General features: G+C 39.9%; 3 protein-coding genes across 3 annotated transcripts; 1 reads left to right on the top strand and 2 right to left on the bottom strand.

The window, feature by feature from the left end:
* Positions 1–263: 263 nt before the first annotated feature.
* On the bottom strand, positions 264–3,614 carry bloc1s3 (biogenesis of lysosomal organelles complex-1, subunit 3). Its single transcript, XM_026193635.1, has 5 exons — positions 3,535–3,614; positions 3,316–3,419; positions 3,004–3,178; positions 2,633–2,733; positions 264–1,643 (listed from the first exon to the last, which is right to left on the bottom strand). Exons 2-5 carry the CDS (start codon positions 3,415–3,417, stop codon positions 1,458–1,460), a joined length of 564 nt encoding a protein of 187 aa, XP_026049420.1. The 5' UTR covers positions 3,418–3,419; positions 3,535–3,614; the 3' UTR covers positions 264–1,457.
* A 92-nt stretch (positions 3,615–3,706) lies between these two features.
* trappc6bl (trafficking protein particle complex subunit 6B, like) lies at positions 3,707–7,516 on the top strand. Its single transcript, XM_026192278.1, has 7 exons — positions 3,707–3,955; positions 4,235–4,332; positions 4,487–4,554; positions 4,635–4,752; positions 5,303–5,386; positions 5,545–5,638; positions 6,515–7,516. The coding sequence occupies exons 2-7, from the start codon at positions 4,237–4,239 to the stop codon at positions 6,547–6,549; spliced, it is 495 nt and encodes a 164-aa protein (XP_026048063.1). The 5' UTR covers positions 3,707–3,955; positions 4,235–4,236; the 3' UTR covers positions 6,550–7,516.
* Positions 7,517–12,436: 4,920 nt separating this feature from the next.
* On the bottom strand, positions 12,437–16,654 carry LOC113036812 (mRNA decay activator protein ZFP36L1). Its single transcript, XM_026193327.1, has 2 exons — positions 16,452–16,654; positions 12,437–15,288 (listed from the first exon to the last, which is right to left on the bottom strand). The coding sequence occupies exons 1-2, from the start codon at positions 16,503–16,505 to the stop codon at positions 14,059–14,061; spliced, it is 1,284 nt and encodes a 427-aa protein (XP_026049112.1). The 5' UTR covers positions 16,506–16,654; the 3' UTR covers positions 12,437–14,058.
* Positions 16,655–23,571: the final 6,917 nt, after the last annotated feature.

Below are 23,571 nucleotides of genomic sequence, written 5' to 3'. Positions count from 1 at the left end.
TTAATGATGATTGAGCCAGAGAGAACATCCCAAACACAAAGTAGAAGCTGCAATCGGTTTTTGGCAAAGTGACTTTTATATCTTTTATTTATCTGGGTAAAAAGTCTCTTTAAGATTAAAAGTGTTTTTAAGAGAGATCTGGCCAAGAGGGCGGCTAAAGTTGTAACAAATATAACAAATATATCACAATTTTATAAGCATTTAAAAAAAAGGACTATATTAATGATAATGTGGGTACAATAATGCAGAGATAAAAAAAATACTTCCAAAACAGATCATTTGTTTATTATATATATATAACCCCATTCATAAATCCTCTTCAATACAGTCAACTGACTAATAGCAGTAAATATATTAAACATAAAAACCCCATACATACCTGTGCTTTCCCTACTCTGTTTCCATTCTGCACAGCGGCGACTCACTTTACTGTACATCTCTGTCTTTCAGGTGTCGGACGATCTTGTATGTGCAAATCATCAGTCAGTAATGTGCAAGGTTGACCCTGATCACCTGCTCGGCCTTGTGGGCATTGTGGGCACAGTGCTCAACCTGCTGGTTGTGGTGTTAGTGTACATCTACACCCCTGTCTAATGCAACTACAAACACACCAAACAGAAGGATTTATAGCTCTTGCAAGAGTCCTGTCTTTTGATAATGTTTGTGTTACATTATTGATATTAAGGAGAATAATTTACTGGTAATCACTTATATAAAGCCGCAGCTGTAATTACAGAAGTTCAATTGCACAAAGTGACAGATGTTCCGCATATGATCTTTCTTTGCAAATTGCGTCTGCAATGTTACCACTTTATTTCCAGATTCATTAAGAATTGTAGAGAATTACACTGCAATTATTAGAAAATCAACAGGATCAAAGAACATTGCTTTTATACTGTATGGATGTTTCCTGCTTGTTTGATGTGGTTTTGTAAACTGAATTTTGCAAATAAATTTGTCTTTGCACACCAACAGAGCAGTATTCTGGTGTATATTTGCATTTATTTTTTGAAGCAAACATTCATTTTTTATATACACAGGAAGAAATAACCCAATTTTTTATTTATAGCTGCAAGCCTACTTCTTTGACCCATCACAGAGGACTGGCAAACAGCAGGGAAAGAACAGGATGTGCCTCATAAAAAAATCATCAAATAGTGACATAAAAACAGTGTTGGAGGGAACAAGTGGATCCTCTCCAGTTCTATGTAAAATATAAATCCAAGTGTAACTCTGCAAATCAAGAAATGACAGAACTATCGTAACTCCATTAACGAGGACGGCTAGCATTAGAACAGGTGTAGTGTGTGATTGTTAAATCCATGTATGTACACGTACTGCATTTTTTAGATAAAGAAGCCAGCGTGTTATTTTGTCCAGCTCACTCTGGTATTCGGAGAAAATATACCCATAACAATGATCAAACATCACAATATGTTTGTTTTGAAAGAAACAATTTAAGGTGCAGGAGCAGTAGAATTATTTAAATGATTAATGTTTATATCAGGCAATATCTGATAGCTGGTGATGATGTCAATCTTTTCAGAAACAGCCTTCAGGTCGTCCAGGATTAATCTGATGCTGTGGGACGCGTTGATGATGGCGCTCTGCGATGCATTCAGCTGTGATGTTGCACTGCGCACCTTTCACATAAAAAAAAGAAAAAGCCAGATAACTTAATATTCTGAATTTGCAGAATCTATGTAATCAGCGAGTTAACTACTAGTCAGACAAAATATTTACATCTGTTCTACTTTTTATCATTTGAAGTATCACTGTATTATCCACGGGAGACCGTCCTCTCTCCCTTTCTCTTCGCCCTACTTCACAGACATCTACTACCTTCAGAAATTTTCTGATAACTCTACAGTAGTAGGATGTATGGGTAATAGACGGCAATGAGGAAGAGTACAGAACTGAAGAACCTTGTGACGTCGTGTAAGCAAAACCATCTGCAACTTACCTTTGCAAACAACCCTATTCCCCTTCATAGGGTCTGTGCCGAAACAGTAGAGGATGACCAACACCACGGTGCTCACATTGTCAATTAATCGGACAGAAGCCATTTCTATTTTCTCAGACGATTGAGGCCCTTTAACATCTACTGGACAAAGCTCAGGATATTTTATAAGTCTGTGGTGGCCAGTGACATCCTCTATTCTGTGGTGTGATGCAGAGTTGGTTTGAGGGTAGCGGATAATGACGGACTCAGTAAATGGATCCACCAAGACAGTAATGTTCTGAGTGTGGAGACTCTCTGATACAGGTTTTAGAAAAAAACCAGGAGGGCAGGCCAAGTTAAAGTCAATAATGGACAGTCTTTTAGCACCCTCTACATATCGCGCTTGAAGAGTCACAGGAGCATGTTCAGTAAAATACACTTTTAAGCATTATGCACCACAGAACTCCATAGGAAGTCCTTTCAACTTGTGACCATCATCCTTCATAACTTTTCCTTATGAGATTTGGACTAGTTTCACTTCTAATGTCTTCTGTAAACTGTATATAGCATTATTTGATATTTGGAATATTTGAAAAATGAAGTTTTACTTGTTTTACTTGTCTAAATACATATCCCCGCGACCCTGAAAAGGATAAGCGGAAGCGAATGGATGGATAAATATCAACCTACCTCCCTGCTGGCACTGCCATAGACTTGTTGTAGTGTCTGTCCCACATCAGCATACAGTCGGCTGTTAGACTCCTGCAGCTTTTGTTGTAACAGGGTCTCACCTGAAAACAGAATTATGTGCTGAAGTTACTCAGAGCAAAACTAGATTGGTCTTTAAGTTCACTTTTAAATTTGTGACGAGACACTGTAAAGGCCCACTTCCAAATCCTCTCAAAACTGTCAAACACATCTCAGTGTTGTTAAAACAAAGCCGATACATATGAGACAACCTTGAAATTGTTAACTAGTAAGAAAAGACTAGTATGCATAGTCTTGGATTGGGTTGGCCGTACTTTCACACAATAAGCACTGGAGTTTTTATTCATCTTTACCGTGTGGCCTGTGTGAGGGGCTCGGTCTGTCTTCCACTATGGAGTGCATGTCAGGGTGGTCTCTGACTACAATTAGAGGAGGGAGGTCTCTCTTTAATATCTGAGCGCTGTCATGGGTCCCAGGAGCCTGCTCCGGGTCACCCTCGCTGTCCGTTTCAGACGCCTCCCCTGGAACCTGAAAGCATCCATAAAAAAGATACAAAAAATAAATTAAAATGTAGATTCATGGCTGAATCTAAATTTTAAGTCACTGGCTGAAGTGCATAAATCACTCTCAAAACCACGCATACAGGATAACGCATGCAGGACAACCTTGGCTCCGACCGAGGGAGTCAGAGAGGTGATGTAGACTTCATCATCGGAGTCTGTTTCAGACGCTTCGCCCTGGACCACTATCGGGTACCTGCCGGCCATGACTGCGAAAACATAAACAACATCTTACTTCGGGTTTATTCAGCTAGAAATAGCAATGCCATTAAATGTGTCTTATATAATGCAGACTTCATTGAAATGAAAATAAAAGTCACAAACCTTCCCTGAAAGACCAAAACACAAATCACATGAGCAACAAGGAAGTAGCAACGGACGTTTCATGCCTATTGGACATTCAAGACATGACGTTTCAGCCCAGAATAGGATGATAGCGCTCACGAGTCTGTTTGTACATCACACCGGCGTACGTCGAAAGTTAGCGCCGGCTGGTAATAGCTTTCGGAGAAGCTGGACGTTTGTTATTACATATTACACGAAAACAACTGTTTTGTTTTATTAATAACAATTTTATCACACAATTTTGGTTGTTGTGGCACATGAAATACATATGTTTTCTCCATGTTACCAGTTTTAGGTTAGAAACTCCTAACTCCGCGTGTGTACAACTTAAGGAATGAGCTGGCCGTTATATCGAGCGCCAACCAGGAAGCAGACTTCGTGCGCTACAGTCACTTTACAGGTACTGTCAATTTACAATTTCAGCTGGTTTAATTTAGATTAAAGAAATGTATGACATACGTTAATATGATACCTCCTTCTCCAGAACTTTCCATATACGGGAGTAATAAAAATAGTTATTTTTAGCGTGGGGGGCAGTGTTAGTGAACCGTACTAGCTGTTTGGCGCTAACCATCTTAGCTTCCGTTAAGCTGCTGCTCGGTATTTTCATATTTATTGCTGGTTTTGTCTGTTGGAGCACATTTAAGCCATCGGACTGTCACTATTGTGTGTTCACCAGGGATGGCGGACGAGACTCTGTTTGAATTTCTCCACATGGAGATCGTGTCACATGTTTACAAGGAGCAGCAATCCAGCAAAGGAACCATGGACAACAAGGTGTGTTAAGGAGTTGCCTATAATGTCATGTAGTAAAACAATTTTTTCCGGTTTTAGAACACAGCTCCCCCTTATATTATAATATTGTGACGTCATGTTCACAGTTTTACATGATATACTGTTCAAATTAATCGCTTGCATTTTATCTTTTTAGGACAGAGCAGTCTGTGTTTCTGTCCTGGAAGGTATGGGCTTCAGAGTGGGACAAGGACTTATTGAGAGGTAAGTCACACATGTAAATGCTGAGTTAAGTGGAGTCTTCCTTTATAGTGAGTGTCTCATCACTTGTTTGCTCTTTCTAGGTTGACCAGGGACTCTCCCAGCTTTAAGGATGAATTGGATATAATGAAATTTATCTGTAAAGACTTCTGGACTAAGGTGTTTAGGAGACAGGTGGACAACCTCAGAACAAATCATCAGGTAAAATGTTACACCATGCAGTATGTTACTACCAAATTAGTAAGTAGGTTTTGTGTAGTGTTTGTTCAAGCTTCAGTTATATATCCTGTAACAGACGTTTTTGGCCTTCACAACAGGAAATTTGATCTCTTGTGAAACAGAGACTTTGCAATGCATCACTGTTTGTAGTGGATGATTACTGTGATGAAGAACATAAACGTCTCTAAAAGGTTTAGTGTCAAAGTTGACTTAAACGTGTCCTGTTGATTTTTCTTGTAAATAAACAAAAGCGCTTGAGCGTTAACAAAGGCCTTAGATGGATTTCTTTCTCTGAAAAATTCTGTATCTTTTACTTTCATGTCTATCCGCTATTGTTGCAACTTTAAAACCCTAAACATTGAACATTTTGTTACAGTGCAGTTTTCTGTTGGGTCCTTGTATTCATATGGATGTTAAATTGAACTCTTAAATCTTAGGAACCTTTCTCAGCAATCAGGAAATACAATCACATGTATTGCTGGTTAAAATGAGTTATCTTTTAATATAATGTCTTGTTTATTTTCCACACCAGGGGACCTATGTTCTGCAGGATAACAAGTTTAATTTGCTGACCCAGCTGTCCAATGGAAAGCAGTACCTTGATCAGGCTCCTAAGGTTAGAATAGTCACAGACACACTCATGTTCCTGCATTCCTAAAGACTACATATAGAACAAGTATCACTAGGTGCTTAAGGGTTTGTATTTTGGCATACAGCCAACAAAACCTGAATGTCATAATGCAATAGAGACTAATTTGTGCGTGTGTGTCTCAGTACCTTGCTTTTTCATGTGGTGTGGTGAGAGGAGCCCTATCTAATCTGGGTTTGGAGAGTGTGGTAACAGCTGAGGTCTCCGTCATGCCATCCTGTAAGTGCTTTGTGAAAACATAATTATTTTACTGTAAGGAAAAGTTAGTCAGACTAACATGCTTATTACCTTTCAGTCAACCATTGTTACTGTACTTGTGAGCTTCTGTTAGGTCTGGTTTAATTAGATTTATAATGTACACATAACTAGCAGTTCTAGTCTTGAGCTACCCCTCATTTCTTCATATTTTTGCTTGGAAAATGGGAAATAGCTGCAGCAAAACCTGTGCAAACATACATGGAAATAAAGCGAAAACACAGTTTGTGCAGCAGCAAAGTCAAAGTTTGGTATGACCAACTCTTTTAGGCAAGCTTGCTTGTAACTTCTTTATGTAAGTAGTCTCCAGGAATAGTTCTCCAGGCTTCTTGAAAGACATTCAAAACTCAAGGGGGAGATACTACCAGCTGGTGATGTGTGAATTAAAAATGTTTATTTTTTATTTTTATTTTTTTATGTCAAACTGTGTTATTTTGAACACTTTTTTGTAGATTAAGCCAAAGAAACTGGATTAAATTGAGTTTTTAACGACAGCCTGCTAGTAACAGAGTGTCGAATAATACAATTTCAAGTCTTTCCCAAGCTGTTATGTGTAGACACAACACAGATTCATCTGTTGAGTTAGGTGCTATTTTTATGCTTGAATGAGTCACAGGTCACTTTTAAGTAGCTTAACAAACAAAAAACATTCCTTTGTAAGATCTTGAGAAAACCCGGGGCAACTATATTGTGCAAGACAACTTCAAAAGATTACAAGAAAGTCTGTCTAATTGGAAGGAAAATATAAAGAAATGAGGAGTGGCTCAAGACTTTTGCATAGTCCTGTACTTTAAAGGACAGTACAGATGGATAATATTTTATGCATATTTACCTTCTCAGGTAAGTTTCAGGTGGTCATCCAGAAGTTGCCCTAATCTTCTGCCCACATGGTGCCAAAAGAGAAAATAATGGTTCCTGTTTTCCCACTGATGAGTGAAGCCATAAAGCGAATCAAACATCCACAAAAGGGTCCAGCAGGACTGCTGACGTTCTGCTGACCACCAGGTACAACTGATTGGTAAAAACAGGTAGCCAGGGCTCAAATATAAATCCTTTTGGATACTGATTCTGGTTTTGAAGGTTTTTGCTTATTTTACATTCTCAACTCAAGTTATTTTTTTATCTGCTAAGCACTGGCTTCCAACTGAATACTATGAAGTTAAAGTGAATGTGTAGTTATTAACAGGATATGTATTCTTTGTAATGTGTTGCAGTGCTTAGTCTGAAAATTGGAAAAAGTTTAAAAAACAAAAATACTACAGGAGGACAATCCGCATAAGTCAAGAGAAAACATCTTTGTGGATGGCATTTAATGCAATCTTTTTCAGCATCCATTCCATTGGTGGCTAATGAACCTTTGCAAATCATTACATCTGGCTGATTGCATTCATTATTCAGTGCTTACTGTTCTTTACAGAAAAAGCTGTATCCAATTCCTGGTGCTTCGCTCTGGTTTTTAGTTTTGACTTCAGGAGAGAAGTCTTTCATGTAGTAGTGGGAATCACTTAGACTTTTTCTAAGGCAAAATGCAAATCTAGAATAATACACTGGTAGAAATATTTGAGTTTCTTCAAGTTATGTGAATGTAATACGTTTCTAGAACAATAATTTGTACAATTTTTCCAAGTGGAATGATACGAGCTTATTTGTTGTTCTATGTAGTGGTCTCACATTTAAGAGTGGAGTAGACTTGAATGTATTTCTATGTTATTTTTCATCATGATGGATGTGTTTTCTCTTGTTAGAGCATTGATATTTAAATGTGACATTTTTCCTGGAATTTAGTAAGTAAGCTGTAAAACATGTTGGGGTTTACAATGAAAGTTAATCATACAGTTGTCAGGCAGTTGGATAATATTTATTATTTATTCTTTTTTTCCCCCCCCGACTAAACCACTTTGTTGAATGGATTTAAAATGCTGTGACAAGAAAACAACAAAACAAGGTTTGTTAAACATAAAATGTAAGACCATAAAATGATCACTTCTCTGGGAAAGGCTGTTACTGTTGCTGCCACTAGGGGGACACATACAGCTGTTATCTGGTTGTTCAGTCTGACGTCACTAGCCGTGTCTGGGCCTAAACTCCGCTGCAGGTCCATATATCAAATGATCACTGTGGCATTACTGAGAGTTGAAAAACTGTCTAAAGTCTTTCATCTTTAATAAATTGATCAGCGTTCTGCTCTACCAGGTGTAACAATTGAGTTTAACATCTAGGCATCCATAAAAATGGAATTTATGACATTTAACAGAGTTAAAGTTAGCAGGAAGTTAGCTCGCTAGCTTCTATCTAAATACAATATAGCATGTCCTGACTGCGGGGTTTTGGAAACAAATGAAAACGTACAGCTCTGTTATCACTTCCAACATAAATGAAAACAGAAAGCTAAAACAGCAGTGACGTTTGTAGGGTTACTGAAGTTTGGCTAGCTGGTATATAATGATTTGCTACGTGACCGCTAGCGACTCAGCTATGTTAGCATAATATAAACAAGCTAACTTTTTTTCCACTCGATAAAAGTTAATGTGAGTGTTCTCGTGGTCAGGAACAAATGTAATCGCATGGCAGGATGCTGTAAAAGGACCAAACTTCAGCCAGGAGAACAACTGAGATAATCCATCCACAATACGAGGTTAGTCATTCATATACTGCTGCATGGGCTGGGCTGTAGTTACATCCTAAGGTTTTAAAAACTGAGCTTATAAATGATTAGCGGTAATAAAAGCCGAGGGAGGTCAACAGTGATCACTGACTGTTTTAGGAGCTTTTTGAGATTATATAGAAGAAAATACATAACATTAAACATGTTAACAACACAAAAGCCATATTAAACGCAGACTACTTTAGGCCCGGAAGTAGGATTTGTCACGTCATCACTTAACAATCGGATTACAATATGTCTGATACTTTGAGTTTAGATTCACCATGTTGTTGAGGTATGTCCAGAATCTTGTTGTCCATTCTGTCTTTTTCAAGTAATTTCTTCAGATTTGGCTATGCAGACCCCCCCAAGTGTTGAGGTCATCACAGTTACTTTCATCAGTTCTTCAAATAACATTGGTGTAATTATTCCATGATACCTGACCCATACATAAATTTAGTTCTTTTTTTTTTCTTTTTTAATTTATGATAGAAAACATTTGAACATTTCCATTTAAGAAAAAAAAAAAGACTTGAAGTTGACAATTACAGCTTATAGCAAGGCTTTTTCATGTGAAAGGTAAAAGAAAAAGATAGGAAGTGGTTTTACTCTGCTCTACTTCTTAAGCATTAAGATTAGTCTATACTTTTAATAACAAAAAGATCAACCTTAACTTGAAGCCTTGTTTGCCTATACCTCCAAGGTTGGTCAAAACACAAGTTGGTACAGTTTTTGATATGGCACAACACTGACATTATTGCACATGTTGTGGTTTTCATCTGGTTCTGTTTCTGTCTCCAATCTAAGGAAAATACCTCCTGTTGTGTTCCAGTATTTCACTGCCTTTGGTGGGAAAATTTTACTCAATAAAGGTCTTTACATACAACTTTGTTTCCCTTCGGTGTGTCTGGCTCAAGCTTGGGCTTTCAGAGGTTGTAGTGTTGATTCTAATTTCCACAACTGTTCATACTGCTGTGACAGCAGTTATTATTCTGGAAAAACATCTGGTCTGATGAGTCTCAGTTTCTGCTGTAACATTTAGATGGTAGTGCTGGAATTTGGCATGAAAGCATGGATCCATCCTGCCTTGTATTATTGGTTCAGTATGTTTGTAGCGTAGTAATGTTGTTAAGATCTTTAAATCATCTTAAACTCAAATTGTACTCAAATGGCCTCCACATTGCCCAGATTTCAAACCAATAGAGCACCTTTGGGATGTGTTAGGACAAGAGATTTATGTAATGAATGTGCACATCTGCAGCAGCAGTGTGATGCTATCATGTCAACATGCAGTGAACTCTCTGGAATGTTTTCACCACCTTCCTGAATCTATGCTATTAAGAATTAAGGCTAACGGGGGTCTAACCCAGTACTAATAAGGTGTAACTAATGAGTTGGCCAGTGAGCGTATGTTCTTGACTCTCTTGTCTTTGGCACTTGTAACTGGGTTATCTTCTTATTTTGGAGGCCCTAAAGATAAGGGTACTTGAATGAGCTTAAAATTCCAAAAAATAAAAAGCTAAATAAGGTCACTGCTTATAAGTATGCTGCCTTTCGACCCTTGCTGTGCATCTTAGGTAATAGCAACCTGAGTGAAGGGCTGGACGTGAAAGAAAAAAAACAGACATTGAGTTAGATGTCTGCATAAATGTGTAGCATCTGCCTACTGCCCACTCTTTTGCCTATTTGTTGCAACTCATTAAACACTTAGTCCAAATACCATTTGGAAAGAAGGGGGGAGCAGAAGGATGGATTAGAGAAAAAAAAAGACTAGGAGGGGGTCGAATTGTAGAAAGTTGAAGGAGACAGAGAGTGGGCTTTAGGAAAATTAGATGGAGAGAGAATGAAGAGCCTCAACAGGAGGCTGAAGGGTGAAAAGTGGAAAGGAGAAGTTTATTAGAGGCTGAGGGAGGCAGAAAAGAGAAAGATGGAGGGGGCGTGATGATGAGGAGAGGAAAGAGTGAGCGTGAGAGAAGTACCTTGCGTCTGTACATAAATGCCTGAAACAATAAGGAGTGAGGGAATCTGAGACTGGCTCTCAGGACGGTGAGCAACAGCCGTTTTGTGCCGCGCCACACGGCTTGGCCTCCCTTCCTCCTGCTCTACCTCGCATCACAATGTCACCAAATGCGGTCACAAAGAAGAACGGTGAATGCGAGCGGAAGAAAAGGAGGGGGTGTGTTCATGGCTGGAGAAAAGAAAGGTGTTGGGGGGGGTGTGCAAGTTAAACCAGCATTCGTATTCCTAAACTGATGACTTGCTACAATTCAGCTACACTGTCCACACAAACCGACTGAAGTCTTTTGTTGTGTGAGAAGCTGCGAGAGAACCTGTTTCAGTTTATTTGAAATAAGTACAAGAAAACTAAAACATCACCAGCTGCAATTTAAAATCTGTGTTTAACTCCCTAAAATGTGTACTATGTATTGATTCAAAGTCAAATATGGTTCAAAGCAATCTAAGTAAGCTGTGTCACTTCCATGCGTCCACAAAGAAGTGTGAAGGTATTTTTTTCTGTTTTTATTATTATTATCATTACATCTCACAAACGCAAAAGGCCGCGTTTTACTTCATCTGAGAAACCTAAAAACATATGTTGCTGCTTTTAATCTGTATGATCTCACATGATGACACCCGCTTTCATCCTCTCATACTGCCCTCCCTTTATTTTCTTCATCTCCACTTTTCTTCTTCCCCTTTTATCACTTTTCTGTCGTCACACCAGCGCATTCAACTTCCTCCACTCAAGCATGGTATGAGTAAGACTCTCACAGCCATATGTTGACCTGCGGTGGACCTGAATACAGCCATCTGCCTGTCTTTCCTATGTCCCACAGGGCAACCGGGAGAATATCTATAGAACACAATGCCTACACACACACACACAGCAGATGCATGCCTCTAAACCCTTCACGGCCACTAATCACTACCAGACAGCCGGCCCATCTCATGTTAAGTGACAAAATAATAGCCCTTGTGTGTGTGCATGACAGAGAGATTCCTTGAGTATCAGGGGTGAGTAGGCATCTTAAGCCCTGAAATCATATTTTAATTTTTTTAATCAAGCCTGCCTTTTTGTAAAGTGTTTTTGTCAGATTGTCTCATATCAGGAACTGTTGCATTGCACTCCAATTATACTGGTATAGAGGGGGCAGGAGGTGAAAAGGAAGGGAGATGTAAGTAACCACAAAGTGAGGGATGTGGGATGGAATCAGGGAAGGCAGAAAGGAAATAAGCGGAAACTGAAGATTGGTAAGATTAAACCCCAAACAAAAGACATCTCATCTTTACATGAAATTTTAGTGACACTGCTCCACACTCCCACATTCACACCCCACTGTCGTATTACCCTCGACCGCAGTGGCCGGGACAGCCATGACTGCACTGCCAAACTCGCTTAAATCCATTTTGATTTGCAAATTTGCTGCCAGAAACACACTGCTGCACCTGAACTTCGAGGATGCGAGAGACCACAGTGCTTTCCTCATTTTTAACCCCGAGACTTCGCTTCAGACTCCAGCAGCCACTGAGTTTTTAAAATCCACAAGTATCACTTTTCCCTTTAAGAAGCGAAGGCTAAGCTTTGTAGGGAAAATAAAAAGCCAAGACTTTTCCTGGATTTCAAAGGCTCTCATCAGTATTGCTTTCACACTCTTCACCTTGAGACTGCATCACAGAATACTTCTTAATCCTGGAAGTATAGGGAATACTTGTGTAGTGTAAACTACTGCATGAATACTTTAAAGGTTAGCCATCTAGAGGAAATAAACTTGAGATGAGCTTCATGAATGAGGTTTAGAGCTCAAATGGAATTGTTTTATTGTATAGATACGGTTAACCTCAACGGCACAGGTCACTGGGGAAATGTGATAAACGAAAAGCAGAAATGACAGTTCACTGGTTTCCTGGACCTAAAACCTTACATCCTGTGAGCCTTTTTGCCAACGCTACATTAACGCCAGCATAGCATATATTTAAAAAAAAACAAAAAAAACAAAAAAAACAAACCCCCCTCCCTTTTAAACATCTGCATTATTCAATAAAAGCAGTTTGCACATCAAATGTTAAAATCTTCACTTTTTACCTGCAGGTGGCAAACAGAAGTCAAAGAAAGACAGTTAAAAAAAACAAACTCCTTTATTTCCAGTACAAAAAAGCAAAATATATTAAACTTGATGCAAGCATTAACAACTCAAATGTCCTCTATAAATATGTTAAAAATAAATTAAAGAAATTAATTTACTAAAGATCATCTTTACCACTAAACAGGCCTTAAACACGCTGATGAAAAAGGGTTTTTTTGTTTTTAAATAGACCAACTACATCATTAACACAAGAAAAAACAATAAACAGCCAAGTAACATTTTCTAAAACACTAAGCACACATACCTCTAACCCTACAGTAGGCTGACTCTAGCTTCGTAAGGCAAAAAAAAAAAAAAAAAAAAAGACCTGGGAGCATATTACGCATGCATGTGACCAGGATACTTTTCAGTCTTAACAACAAAGGCATCAACAGAAAAGAGAAAAAAAAAGATTAATACTGAATAACAGAGAGATGGAGTGACGGAGTGAGAGTCTCACTTTACAAAAACTTACTGGGAATGTTTGTGTTTGAGATAAAAAACAAACAAACAAAAACAACAAAGAAAACCCCGAACACTTCAGCACCACAAACGACAACTTCTCAGAAAATAGTCACCTGGCTTCAAGCTCTGACCTCATCATTTCATATCGAACTAATTGGCTAGCTCCCGGCATGGATATTCAGCGCCTGGTACCTTGTGCTTTCCCAACCGTGCAATATGAACCCATATGCGCCCAAGCTCTCCTGACTGAGTCACTTTTCACTCTGCTGCAGAGTGGTTTAAATTTGGCAAATTGACACTTGACTGCTTGAGGTTTGTCAATAATGCACGAGAACCCAAAAAGCATCTGCAGTAGCCGCAGAAACGCAACGCCTCCGCTCACACTAGCTTACTCTCCTGATATAAAAGAAGACTCTCACCCCATGCTCGCATCTCTCCAAACACAGCAGCAAATCTTGGTTCAACAACGTAACAAGACCTGGTAAATAACACTACAGGTATACATTGTTTAAAAACGTAACATTCAGATTCGAGGCCAGCGATCTAAACACAGCCCCCAGATGGTACAACCACAAGAGGGAAGGGCGAAAAACAAAAACACTACTTCACGAGCTTATAAACATTACATAAACAATACAGTGTACATTAGATGGAAGAACTCCTAAACATACCGTCACATCGTGTTTGTCCTACTGAAACGAACGAGCAACAAACAGATGTCTTTGGCTTTCTCACATTCTTTAGATCTGTCGCAGTATGCTGACAGGAGGAAATTAAATTCACACTGTGATTACAAAATTCTTTGTTGGACTTTGCCATCCTAGCATATCATTTTGATAAAGCTTCAAAAGGTTTTTAAGGACACCATTAAAACATCTGTTTTGAGATATACCGTTTTGGTGAATCCGCCACATACAAACTGGAGTTTTAGCATCACTGTGCCTTGTGCAAATGACAGTGGCGTGCAGTGTGACAGCGTGTTAGGTCACCCAGTCATTTTTTCACACAGAATGCTAAAAATGTCTTAGTTGTCAGTCAGTGTGTGAGCGGGGAGTGTGCGTTTAAGGGTCTGTGTTCTTAAGTATGGCTACGTGCGCAGTGGATATTCTGCGTATGGATACTCATGTACACATGTTCCAGCAATCTGCAGCTTAAAGGCAGAACCCAGTGGCATCCTCAGGAAGAGAGAGCTGACTGAAAACTAACAGACGTTTGCCGTTAGCTTCGTTAATGCCACCAGATGATTCGGAGCCGCTCAGTGAACCAGCAGAGCTGATCCCATCCTGGTCCTGGTCTGAGAGAGAAGTGTGGGACAGGGATCTAACACCAAGTGGCCCTGAAAGGACCCCCGCAGCACTGGGACTCTGCTGTAAGGAAGGGGAGCTCGTTGGAGATAACCCACTCGGAGAATAGCCGGAGTCAGGGGAGGGCATGAATGGAGACCTGGGATCCGGACCCACGGGAGGATGGTGCTGCTGAGCGGGGGAGACCTCAAAGGCAGAGTTCATTTCTAGAAAGGCATGGGAGAGAAGATCAGTAATGTCTGCGCAGGAAGGAGAAGAGGCCGTTGGTGGGCATGTGAATGAGGTGGTGGCAAGAGAAACATGAGGAGTGAGGGCAGACTGAAAGGCCTGGTGGGGAGCTGAGGGAAACCCAGAGAAGCTGAAACTCTGCCGGATAAGACGTGGCCGATGGGAGCGGGAGGAGGAGGTGGAGGGCAGCTGCTGAGGAAGGCTTGAGGAGGAAGAACGAGAGAATGAAAGTTTCTTTTCTTCCTCGCTGTTGTGAACAAAGTGACAGCGGATCCCATAGGGGCAGAAGCCGATGGTATGAAACGTACGGCACAGCTCAGTTTTATATTTTGGATGTCTGTTTAGATCACGTAGCTCTTCTGGCCCATGGGCAAACTGGCACTTCCCCCCATACTTGCACAAGCCGTTCTCGGTGAAAGACCGACACAGTTCGGTTTTATAGCGCGGCGACGAAGAGCAGGCAGACACAGACGAGGAGGAACTGGTGTTCAGTGTGGCGGAGCTGATGTCACTTTGGGAGGATTTTGTGCCTGTCACAGGCCAGCCTAGACTTGCTCTTGTTGCACCACTGGTCTCTACCATGCTGAGAGAGCGCTGGGAAAAGAAGCCTGGCTTCTCCCACTGCGTGGAATTACCAAGCTGGGAAAGTAGATCACTCTCTGATTGCTGTCCCCGTTGGTTGGAGGTCAGAAGTGCACTGTCCGAAGCATTAGTAGGCAGGCAAGACAGGGAGGAGAGGGAAAATGAAGTGTTTCGACATGGCTCGCCGATGTAACCTGGTGTTCTCATGGCCAGACTTAGGGATGGCACTGTTCTGTTCGGCTCCCTCAGATTGAGATTCAGTAAATGCTGTATTTAAAAAAAACAAAAAGTCCACATCATTAGCCTGTACAAGCTACTATTAGTATTCAGCAATTTTAAAACTTATACATTTGCTAACTAGTTTATGCCAGTTTATGTTAGACATTAATATATGTTTTTGTTATTACCACTAAACACTAAAGGTTACATCTTCTGCTCTATTTGCACATTTCTGTTAAATGTTTTCATTGGAAATATTTTGAGTCAGGTGCCCTGATAGATTCAAGCATCAAGAACCAAGTTTCGGGGGTGGGGAGGTACTGGGCATTTGTATACAAGTACATAAAAAGCACACTTTTCCAACTTGTGTCGTCAAAATAAATTTTTGACACATCGATCCATCCATATGCTTATTTTGTGCTGCATTGTACTGGCACGACAAATTCAGATATTTTAGATTCAAATCTGTAATACGTAGCGTCACCCCTCTTTCCGTTTGATTTTTGGATTCGTCCATCTAAACCTAAGGAACAAAAAAAAAAAAAACCTTCAAGACACGTTTTTTGCTCTGATAACTAAGACGAGCTATACAATGTTTCCATTCAGTGCACGGAATAAAATACGCAATGTTAACTTTAACAACAAACAAACAAAAGTATTACAAAACTTTTTTTCCCCCACTTCGAGCAAGTTTAGGACCTCTACACTTCAGCACAGCTCTAACTGGGGACTTTAGTCTGTTAGCCATGACTTTTGTGACTTAACTTGTTGGGGTTATGTGTATAAATAAGATGCTTTACTGGCGAACTGTCTATCGAAGAAGCTATTAGCACGAAAACAGCGACCTTTAATAATTAATGACGTTAATTAACCGGCGTTGAGAGAAAATCACAAACTAGGCTCGATAATGAAATCGATAATTTCATGGGCCCAAGTTGCGATGGACTACAACAACTTGCTTTCTGGCAACTTAACGTCTGGTCAGAGTTAAACTTTCAGGTTACAGAACAGTCAAAAGACAGACGAAGAGTCTTAAAAAAAGAAAGCCTGACACATTTTATCCACTAAAGCAGACTCGAAAAGATAACATGGAGACCGCAAACTCCGTAACAGCGCAGCTAGCAGGCTAACACCCTCCTCCTCTCCCCGACCTAGCCAACTTTCGCTCTCCGCTAAACTTTCTTTTGCGCTCTTATGGGGGTTTGGTTTACCTTGCACATCATTTCTTCCAGCTCAGCAAACTGGTTCAGGGGATAAGATGGCATTTTGCTGAGCTATCAAAACCTTCGTCCGATCCCGTCTGCCCCTGCCGCGATAGACGTGGGCAACTCGCTGGCATGAGATGGTCAGAAGTTTCTAGTTATGTATGGGTGCTAAACAAGCCCAAGACCCGGACCACGTGTGGATTTAAAACCTAGCACCACTGTTGGCCACTCCCACGCCTCTGTGGATTCTGCAAAAAGTTGTTTTTCCACATCCTGCGGTTCTAAAGAAGGATGAGAATGAGGGATTATATGCAATAAATAAATAAATAAATACATTTATTGACTATAAGTTGAAAATTGATTATAAGATTGTATAATATGCATTATCTATCGCCTAGCTTCACTGATTTGGGTATTACACAATATATAGGCTAGATTTCTTAGTTTTGCGTATTTCATAGCTTTTTTTAATAGTTCTTTTTTTTTAACTGCTCTTTCTTCTCTTCTCTTCTCTTCTCTTCTCTTCTCTTCTCTTCTCTTCTCTTCTCCATGTACCTCTGTCTTTCACTATCCCCCTTGTTCATTTCAGCAGACAGTCTGGGGTTATCACCACAATGAATGGGCATTCTGAGGATATTTACAACTGGGGGTCCAACCAAAAAGAAAATAAAAAAAGAATTTAAGAAATAGTAGGAAAGCTGTAGCTTGATGATCCGGGCATGACCACAAGCTTAGAAAGCTGTAAATAGATAGGCTATCCTACAAAAAACAAATGTTAATATTTAATTGGTTTAATAATTAAATCTGTTAATTGTGGAAAGTAGAACACCTGAAGACAATATTTGAAAGAAGAGATTGTTCCGCTTTATACCAGGAAATTTATATAACCAATATATTGGTTTAAAAATAAAGAACAGATTGTTGTATTCACCCTGTCTTTTTTGTACATTTTTTTTTTCAAATGTTAGTAATTTACTAATTTGCTAACACTGTATTTTCCTTATAGTGAATATGTGGTTTTATGACATCTCTAGTTCATTGGTACACAAGGGCTGGCCTTTTGAGTTTACTTTGATCAGACAACTGTTACACCGTTCTCTTGAAATACTTGTTTTCAGTTGATGCATAGTAGGAAATGAAAATGCAGGCAGATGGTTTCTTTTGCAGATGTGCTGCTTCTGACTCATAACTAGAAAAGGCCATTTCAAAGACAAAACAAAGAAACAGAAAACTGAGGCACTAAATGTGGATAAGGAGAAAAGTGGAGACAGCCTAACCCTATGACACAGACAAGAAGGAACGAAGGCGTTGATTTCAAAGGTGAAGACAGATGTGTGAAAAATTCCACTGCAGAGCAGAGCCTTGAGATGATTAGTCCCACTCTCTCGCACACACACACACACACACACACACACACACACACACACACACACACACACACACACACACACACACACACACACACACACACACACACACACACACACACAAAACAACAGGTTTAGTCCCTTTACCTTTACAAAGACAGGGAGTCTAAACCTTACCTTAGACACTACAATCATAAATTCAAGCCCTTCTGTCAACAGTAAGACAAGTCAGTCCTCACAAAGACAAAACATCAAGAACACGCAAGCACAAACACATCTGCCAGGACTTCGGCTGTCACACCTCGTACCAATTTTGACTGCATTCATAAGCAAGCAAACTGTTGGCTGCAACCTTAGTGAGCTGCTTTCAGTTTCTTCTGCAACTGATTCTGATTAGGACTTTTAAGTTTACCTTAGAATAGGTTCATTTGTGGCATCAGTGAAAATTCTTGAGTTCATTTGTAAGTTTAAACAAGTGGTATTAACAACCCAATGATATCCAGCCCACATGAAATCCCTGCAGGACCAGAGGAACATCTTAAAAGGTTGACAAAAATGACTCAGTCTGCCTCAGAAGTTCTTGAGTCCAAGTTGTAGCTCTGAGTCCCTTTTGAAAGATGAGTTCAGCTGAGAACAAAGCCTGCCGAAAAGCTTTGTTTTGCTCCAGCCAAGTGGTCACCATTAAGTGTGTGTTTTTTGTGTGCGAACGTGTTTGTGTGTGTTTGACAGAGGATTTCAATCTATTCCACCCCCAGTGAGCTGTAATGGTACAGGCCCACTCTACAGTCTGAAGGTTGGGGGTTTACTCAACATAAGTAATAAACTGCACATTATTTGTGACTTTTCCTTTCCCGTAGAAAGCAAATGAATTGGCTGCTTTTGCACATAATTGCTATTAAACAGTATGATAATAAACTGTGTGTGTGCCCACACAGATTCTTAAATCTCACGTACCACATTGTAAGTAATATGTATGTCTTTCACCCTTCAAAAGTTGTAGATCGCTTTGCAATTTTTGGCAAATTCATAGCGATTTCTAGTTTTGTGATTCGGTGTAATTCTGAGTTATGTCCCTGCTTTTGTTGTGATGCTTTATTAGCAGATATTTTAGAAGTAATGTCCAAACATACATGGACAAGAGTATTGGTCCATACCTCTTAATCTTTGCATTCAGGTGTTTTCAGTGCCATTGCCATAGGGAAAGAATTGGTTATTATACAGAGTTCAATAAATCTGAGTGTAATACTGTAACAGGGTGCCAGCACTGCAAGTAGTCAGTTAATGAAATTTCTTCACCCATAGATATTCGTCCATCATCTTTAACTGGTTATTCCAAAGTGTGTTTGAACCACAGCAGAGTGCAGACCATGTAAAGTTACAGAACATGGTGTAAAAGCCACCAATGCTTTGCTTATTCAGTAACTACAGAGTGCCAAACTTCCTCTGGAGTTAACGTCAGCATAAAAACTGAGCCGGGGAACTTCATGCCATGGGCTTTCATGGCCAAGCAGATCCTATAGGTCGATTTGGCAACACTGTCATAACCACCAGACTGCTACCATTGCCAAATATTGTCTCCTGCCGCTATTGTCTCGGTGCACTTTGTCATCGCATGAACTAAAATCCTTTAACACATTAACAATATTTTTTAATTTGGGCTACTAAATTTGGCAAATCAAATATATGAGTGGTGACTCCTTCTTAAGGAAGCACCACTCACACATTTGATTTGGCAATTGTTTACACTGGATGGCCTTGCTGATTCAACCTCCAAGCGGTCCAGGGATCTTTTGCTTCCTAGGCGAATGTGTAAACTGCTACACTATAAATTTACCGCAACTTGCTGTGATGCTTTAAATTTATAAGATGCACAGTAAGGGCATGAAAATGAACTTTTAGATGCACAATGATTATAATGTGTATTGTCCCGGGATAAAACAAAACCAGTGCTAATGCAGCTGTGTGTCTTCAACAGAAAGTGACATTAGAAGTTGCTCTAATTAGTTCTACATCTTAAGAGGTGGGCACTGTGTGTGTGTTTTTACCTCCTCTGACACTGTAAACAACAAACCATTAGCACGATGTCAGCAACACAAGTTCCTTGAGGTAATTTGTTAATTTGGCAAACAAATGCTATAAGCTGGCTATTTGGTTAGCAAGTTCAGTTTACTTCTGTGAAGAAACTAAATCTTTGGGCTGAGTTGGGGATTACTGGCAGTGGGGGTTAAAGGAGAGGGGGAGGGGAGGAGAAAGGAGGTGAGAGATTTGAAAGGGAGTTCTTGCTTCTTGTTGAGTCCAGCTGGGCTGGAGGGCCTTTGGAGCACAATGAGCTCAATGAGCTGCAGAACCAACTAACAAACTAATGGCCTGCCCTCTGTGACTACAGCCATGCACACACACACAGTGTGGAAATAACAGAGCAAGGTGAATGTGTGGGATAGAAGGGCTGGGTAGGGGGAAAGAGATGGATGCAAGAGGGGGGAGAGGAGACGATGAAGGGGCAGGATTGGGGTTATTTAGAAGAAACAGGGGAAATGAGAGAGAGAGAGAAGGCAATAAAGGATGGAAAGTGGAGATTGTTTTGTCGAGGCTGGATCTGCAGCGAGGTTCATCCAGAGATTTGGGATTATTCCACCAGGTGCATAAAAATGTGCCACAGGATGCATTCTGTTGCTTGGTCACGTAATCTTTCAGCACTGGAGTAATTAGTCATCGTGAAAGCTTGTGATTATTCAACATCTACTAGATATTAGAACAGGTTTCCAGAGGTTGTATTGCCTGAGATATTTGACTTTAGGCTATACTGCACGCCAAGTCTAATAAGATGTTTCCAGGGAAATGATGTAAAAACAATTCATGTTTTCTGATATATTTAACAAACCCCTTGATGATCAAACAATATTGGTTTTCAGTGAGTAGGAAGGACGTCTAAGAGCTGTCTGCGGGTTATAAGAACTGAATGGAAGGTTGAGTAGGAGGTAGATAGTAGAGCTGACTAATCCATAATTACAACATCACCATTGGATGTGAGTGGATTTCCTGATTAAAACAACTGCATTACACTGACGTCTGTGCGCATGCACTTTTGTGCTTGTGTGTGCTCCTACAACCTCTACATACTTGCACACTCAGCCTATTGAAAAACTCATGATTAAGTGAAGTCATTCCTCCACAGCCCCACACAGCATCCTTCAGATAAGAGGCTACAACTACTAGTGGAAAAAAATAAAGGGAAGGGAGGAGGGGTTTGTAGACCTGATGAACATCTGCTCCCATTTTTCTCCCCCTTTTTCACCCCCACCCCACCTCGCCACCCTCCCATTTTCACAATGTAACCCCCTGCATCACTTGCTTGTGTGCGCGTGTTTGTGTGTGTGCATTTGTGATTGTGATTACAGAGAGCCTTTTGGTTTGCGCACACACACACACACACACACACACACACACACACACACACACACACACACACAGAATTACCACACAGTTGGGTTCTACTAAGAGGTCAAAGGTCAGAATCTAAACTTTGACCTCTGACATCACACCCTCCCTCTCTACCTCTCCCATCCGCTGGAATTCACTCATGTGCATACAATTAGGAAGCAAGAGTTAGGAAGCAAGAGAAGAAGGATGGAGAAAGTTTAGTAACAAGATAACAGCACACATGTCTGCACAAACAATGAGTGAGGGTGGAGAGTTCAGATGCAAGTTCTTTGAACTTCTTTGTTTTCAGGGAAAGTAGGAAGGAAAATTAGTCAGCTGTGTTTGTATTTGTATGTACACAAGCAGTACCACTAGCATACAAACTGAGGCATATCATGTGACAGAGGTCTGCAAACAGTGATGTCACAATCTTTGCCCTTTAACTGGTGCACTTTTCAGTGCATTGGGATTTACTAGTTCCAGGCAAAGGAACTTTTATTACCACAATACAATATTACATGTCAGATCTGACTCATGTTAATGTTTTTAACCGCAGTACTGTAGCTGCACTATACCTCCTGTCTCATTATAGTTTTCATTTGTTCTTACAGTTTTATTGTTATTTATTATTATTCCTGTTTTTGCCTTTTGATCTGTGTTGGTTGTCTTTAGAATGAGATCTAAAATGCTGTGTTAATTAATAATATTCAAGTTGTATGAAATAGCAAGACAGAGGTATCTGTGGTGATCTGTTGCACACTTAGTCTCACTCATTCCAAAGTAACTTAACATGAATTGATTTTACTATCACCTCAGTAGCATTAGCTGTGCGCCCTGTTACATGTAGAATCTGTAAACTTGTGTGATGATCCCATTGTTTGGAAAGTTGCAGAGACAGGAGGGCAATTTGATATTTACCTACCATAAGCTTGCTGGTGTTTGCTGACGGCTGCAGAAGTAAAGAATAACTGCATACCAGTTATACCAGACTGATAACTGATATTACCCTCAATACTCGCACATTAAATCAGACTGATTATATGGGATGATAATACAAAAGGTCTCAAAAAATCTTTTTAATTATTATAATCTCAAGATTACACCTGTACTCTAATGTGATCCGTAAAGACTCCATACAATAGTGTAGCTTTGTTTTATATGATTTATTTGCCAGAAAAGAAACAAATGATGAAAGTTCGTAGGTTAAGCTATGCCCTTGTGACAGATTGTTCCAGTAACATGAATGAAAAAGTTGTGGAATCTTATATTTCGCAACAGGGTTAGAATTTGTTTATGCAGCTTCTTCTGCTATTTCACCAGAAGGGGGAGATGTTGCACTATTTCCAAGTTGGTGTTGGTGGACTGCAAACTGAGTGCATTAGATTACTTTGGCTAAATCAGTTTCGATATAGAGTATAGAACATGACTCATGTACAATCCATAAGCTGGCAGATGTTATTCCTTATATAATACTTGTTTAAAAGTCTGCATATACTATTTCAATGACTCAAACACGCAGTTTTCTGATAAACACAATGAAAAGGCCATAGCAGGAAACTAAGGCTGCTGAGTTCACACAGAGACTGACAGAAAGGGGAACTTGTACCTGGAAACCCTCCAGACATCAATATGTGTATGGGTGTGTGTGCATGTGTGTGTGCATGTTACACAGCCCCTATGAACCCAAAGCAAAACAAACAGCTAAATCTTTGTTTCGATAACAGAGGGGTGGTTTATCACTCTGTGTATTTGTCGGTCTAATGTGTAACCAGAAGGAACAGCAGTGAGTTAAAATATGGTCCATTCAGGAAGCAGTCTTGAGCAGCTTCTCATTTCTTATAATATTTTGCCTCCAAGGAGCCAGGGTTTCTTGTTTAGTTTTTTTTCCCCACAATGGTCTTGAGCAATAGCCAAGCATGAAGAAGAGACTGGGGTATGTTAAATGACACAAGAACTGGATTGAAAGTCTTTGGCAACAGGTCTTACAGATTAATGATTCAGAATCAGAAATTTTTGGTTCAAATTGTTGTTAATACGCACAGAGTAATTTAGAAAAGGGTACATTGGGAAGTGTCTACAGTCATCTATAAAAAACAGTCAAGGCTTTGTCATTGTTTGGGACTGCATTGCAGCGACTGGTGTTGACGATCAAAATTGATGGAATTATAAATGCAGAAACGTACTGTCAGAGTTTGATTCAGAATGCAGTACTGAGTCAAAGAGTCTGAATGGCAACAGCTTAATTTTTCAGCTTGACAAAGATCCCAAGCACACTGCCAATGCAGGAAAAGCATACCTGGATAGAAAAACACACAGTATTGAACAGCATTGGTCATCGA

The sequence above is a fragment of the Astatotilapia calliptera genome, chromosome 14, assembly GCF_900246225.1.
Source record: "Astatotilapia calliptera chromosome 14, fAstCal1.2, whole genome shotgun sequence".
In the NCBI taxonomy this organism is placed as follows: domain Eukaryota; kingdom Metazoa; phylum Chordata; class Actinopteri; order Cichliformes; family Cichlidae; genus Astatotilapia; species Astatotilapia calliptera.
The sequence above is the reverse complement of the archived record's forward strand: the minus strand, read 5'-3'. Positions and strand labels throughout refer to the sequence as shown.

What these genes read in the sequence shown, in the direction of transcription:
- bloc1s3 (XM_026193635.1), bottom strand. Translation starts at nt 3,417, where the DNA reads ATGGCCGGCAGGTACCCGATAGTGGTCCAGGGCGAAGCGTCTGAAACA. An exon ending in CTCCCTCGGTCGGAGCCAAG is followed by an intron (nt 3,179 to 3,315) that starts GTTGTCCTGCAT and finishes GGATGCTTTCAG; the next exon opens with GTTCCAGGGGAGGCGTCTGA. An exon ending in ATGGCAGTGCCAGCAGGGAG is followed by an intron (nt 1,644 to 2,632) that starts GTAGGTTGATAT and finishes TTTATGTGAAAG; the next exon opens with GTGCGCAGTGCAACATCACA.
- trappc6bl (XM_026192278.1), top strand. Translation starts at nt 4,237, where the DNA reads ATGGCGGACGAGACTCTGTTTGAATTTCTCCACATGGAGATCGTGTCA. An exon ending in AAGGAACCATGGACAACAAG is followed by an intron (nt 4,333 to 4,486) that starts GTGTGTTAAGGA and finishes TTATCTTTTTAG; the next exon opens with GACAGAGCAGTCTGTGTTTC. An exon ending in GGTCTCCGTCATGCCATCCT is followed by an intron (nt 5,639 to 6,514) that starts GTAAGTGCTTTG and finishes TTACCTTCTCAG; the next exon opens with GTAAGTTTCAGGTGGTCATC.
- LOC113036812 (XM_026193327.1), bottom strand. Translation starts at nt 16,505, where the DNA reads ATGCCATCTTATCCCCTGAACCAGTTTGCTGAGCTGGAAGAAATGATG. An exon ending in TGGAAGAAATGATGTGCAAG is followed by an intron (nt 15,289 to 16,451) that starts GTAAACCAAACC and finishes TTTTAAATACAG; the next exon opens with CATTTACTGAATCTCAATCT.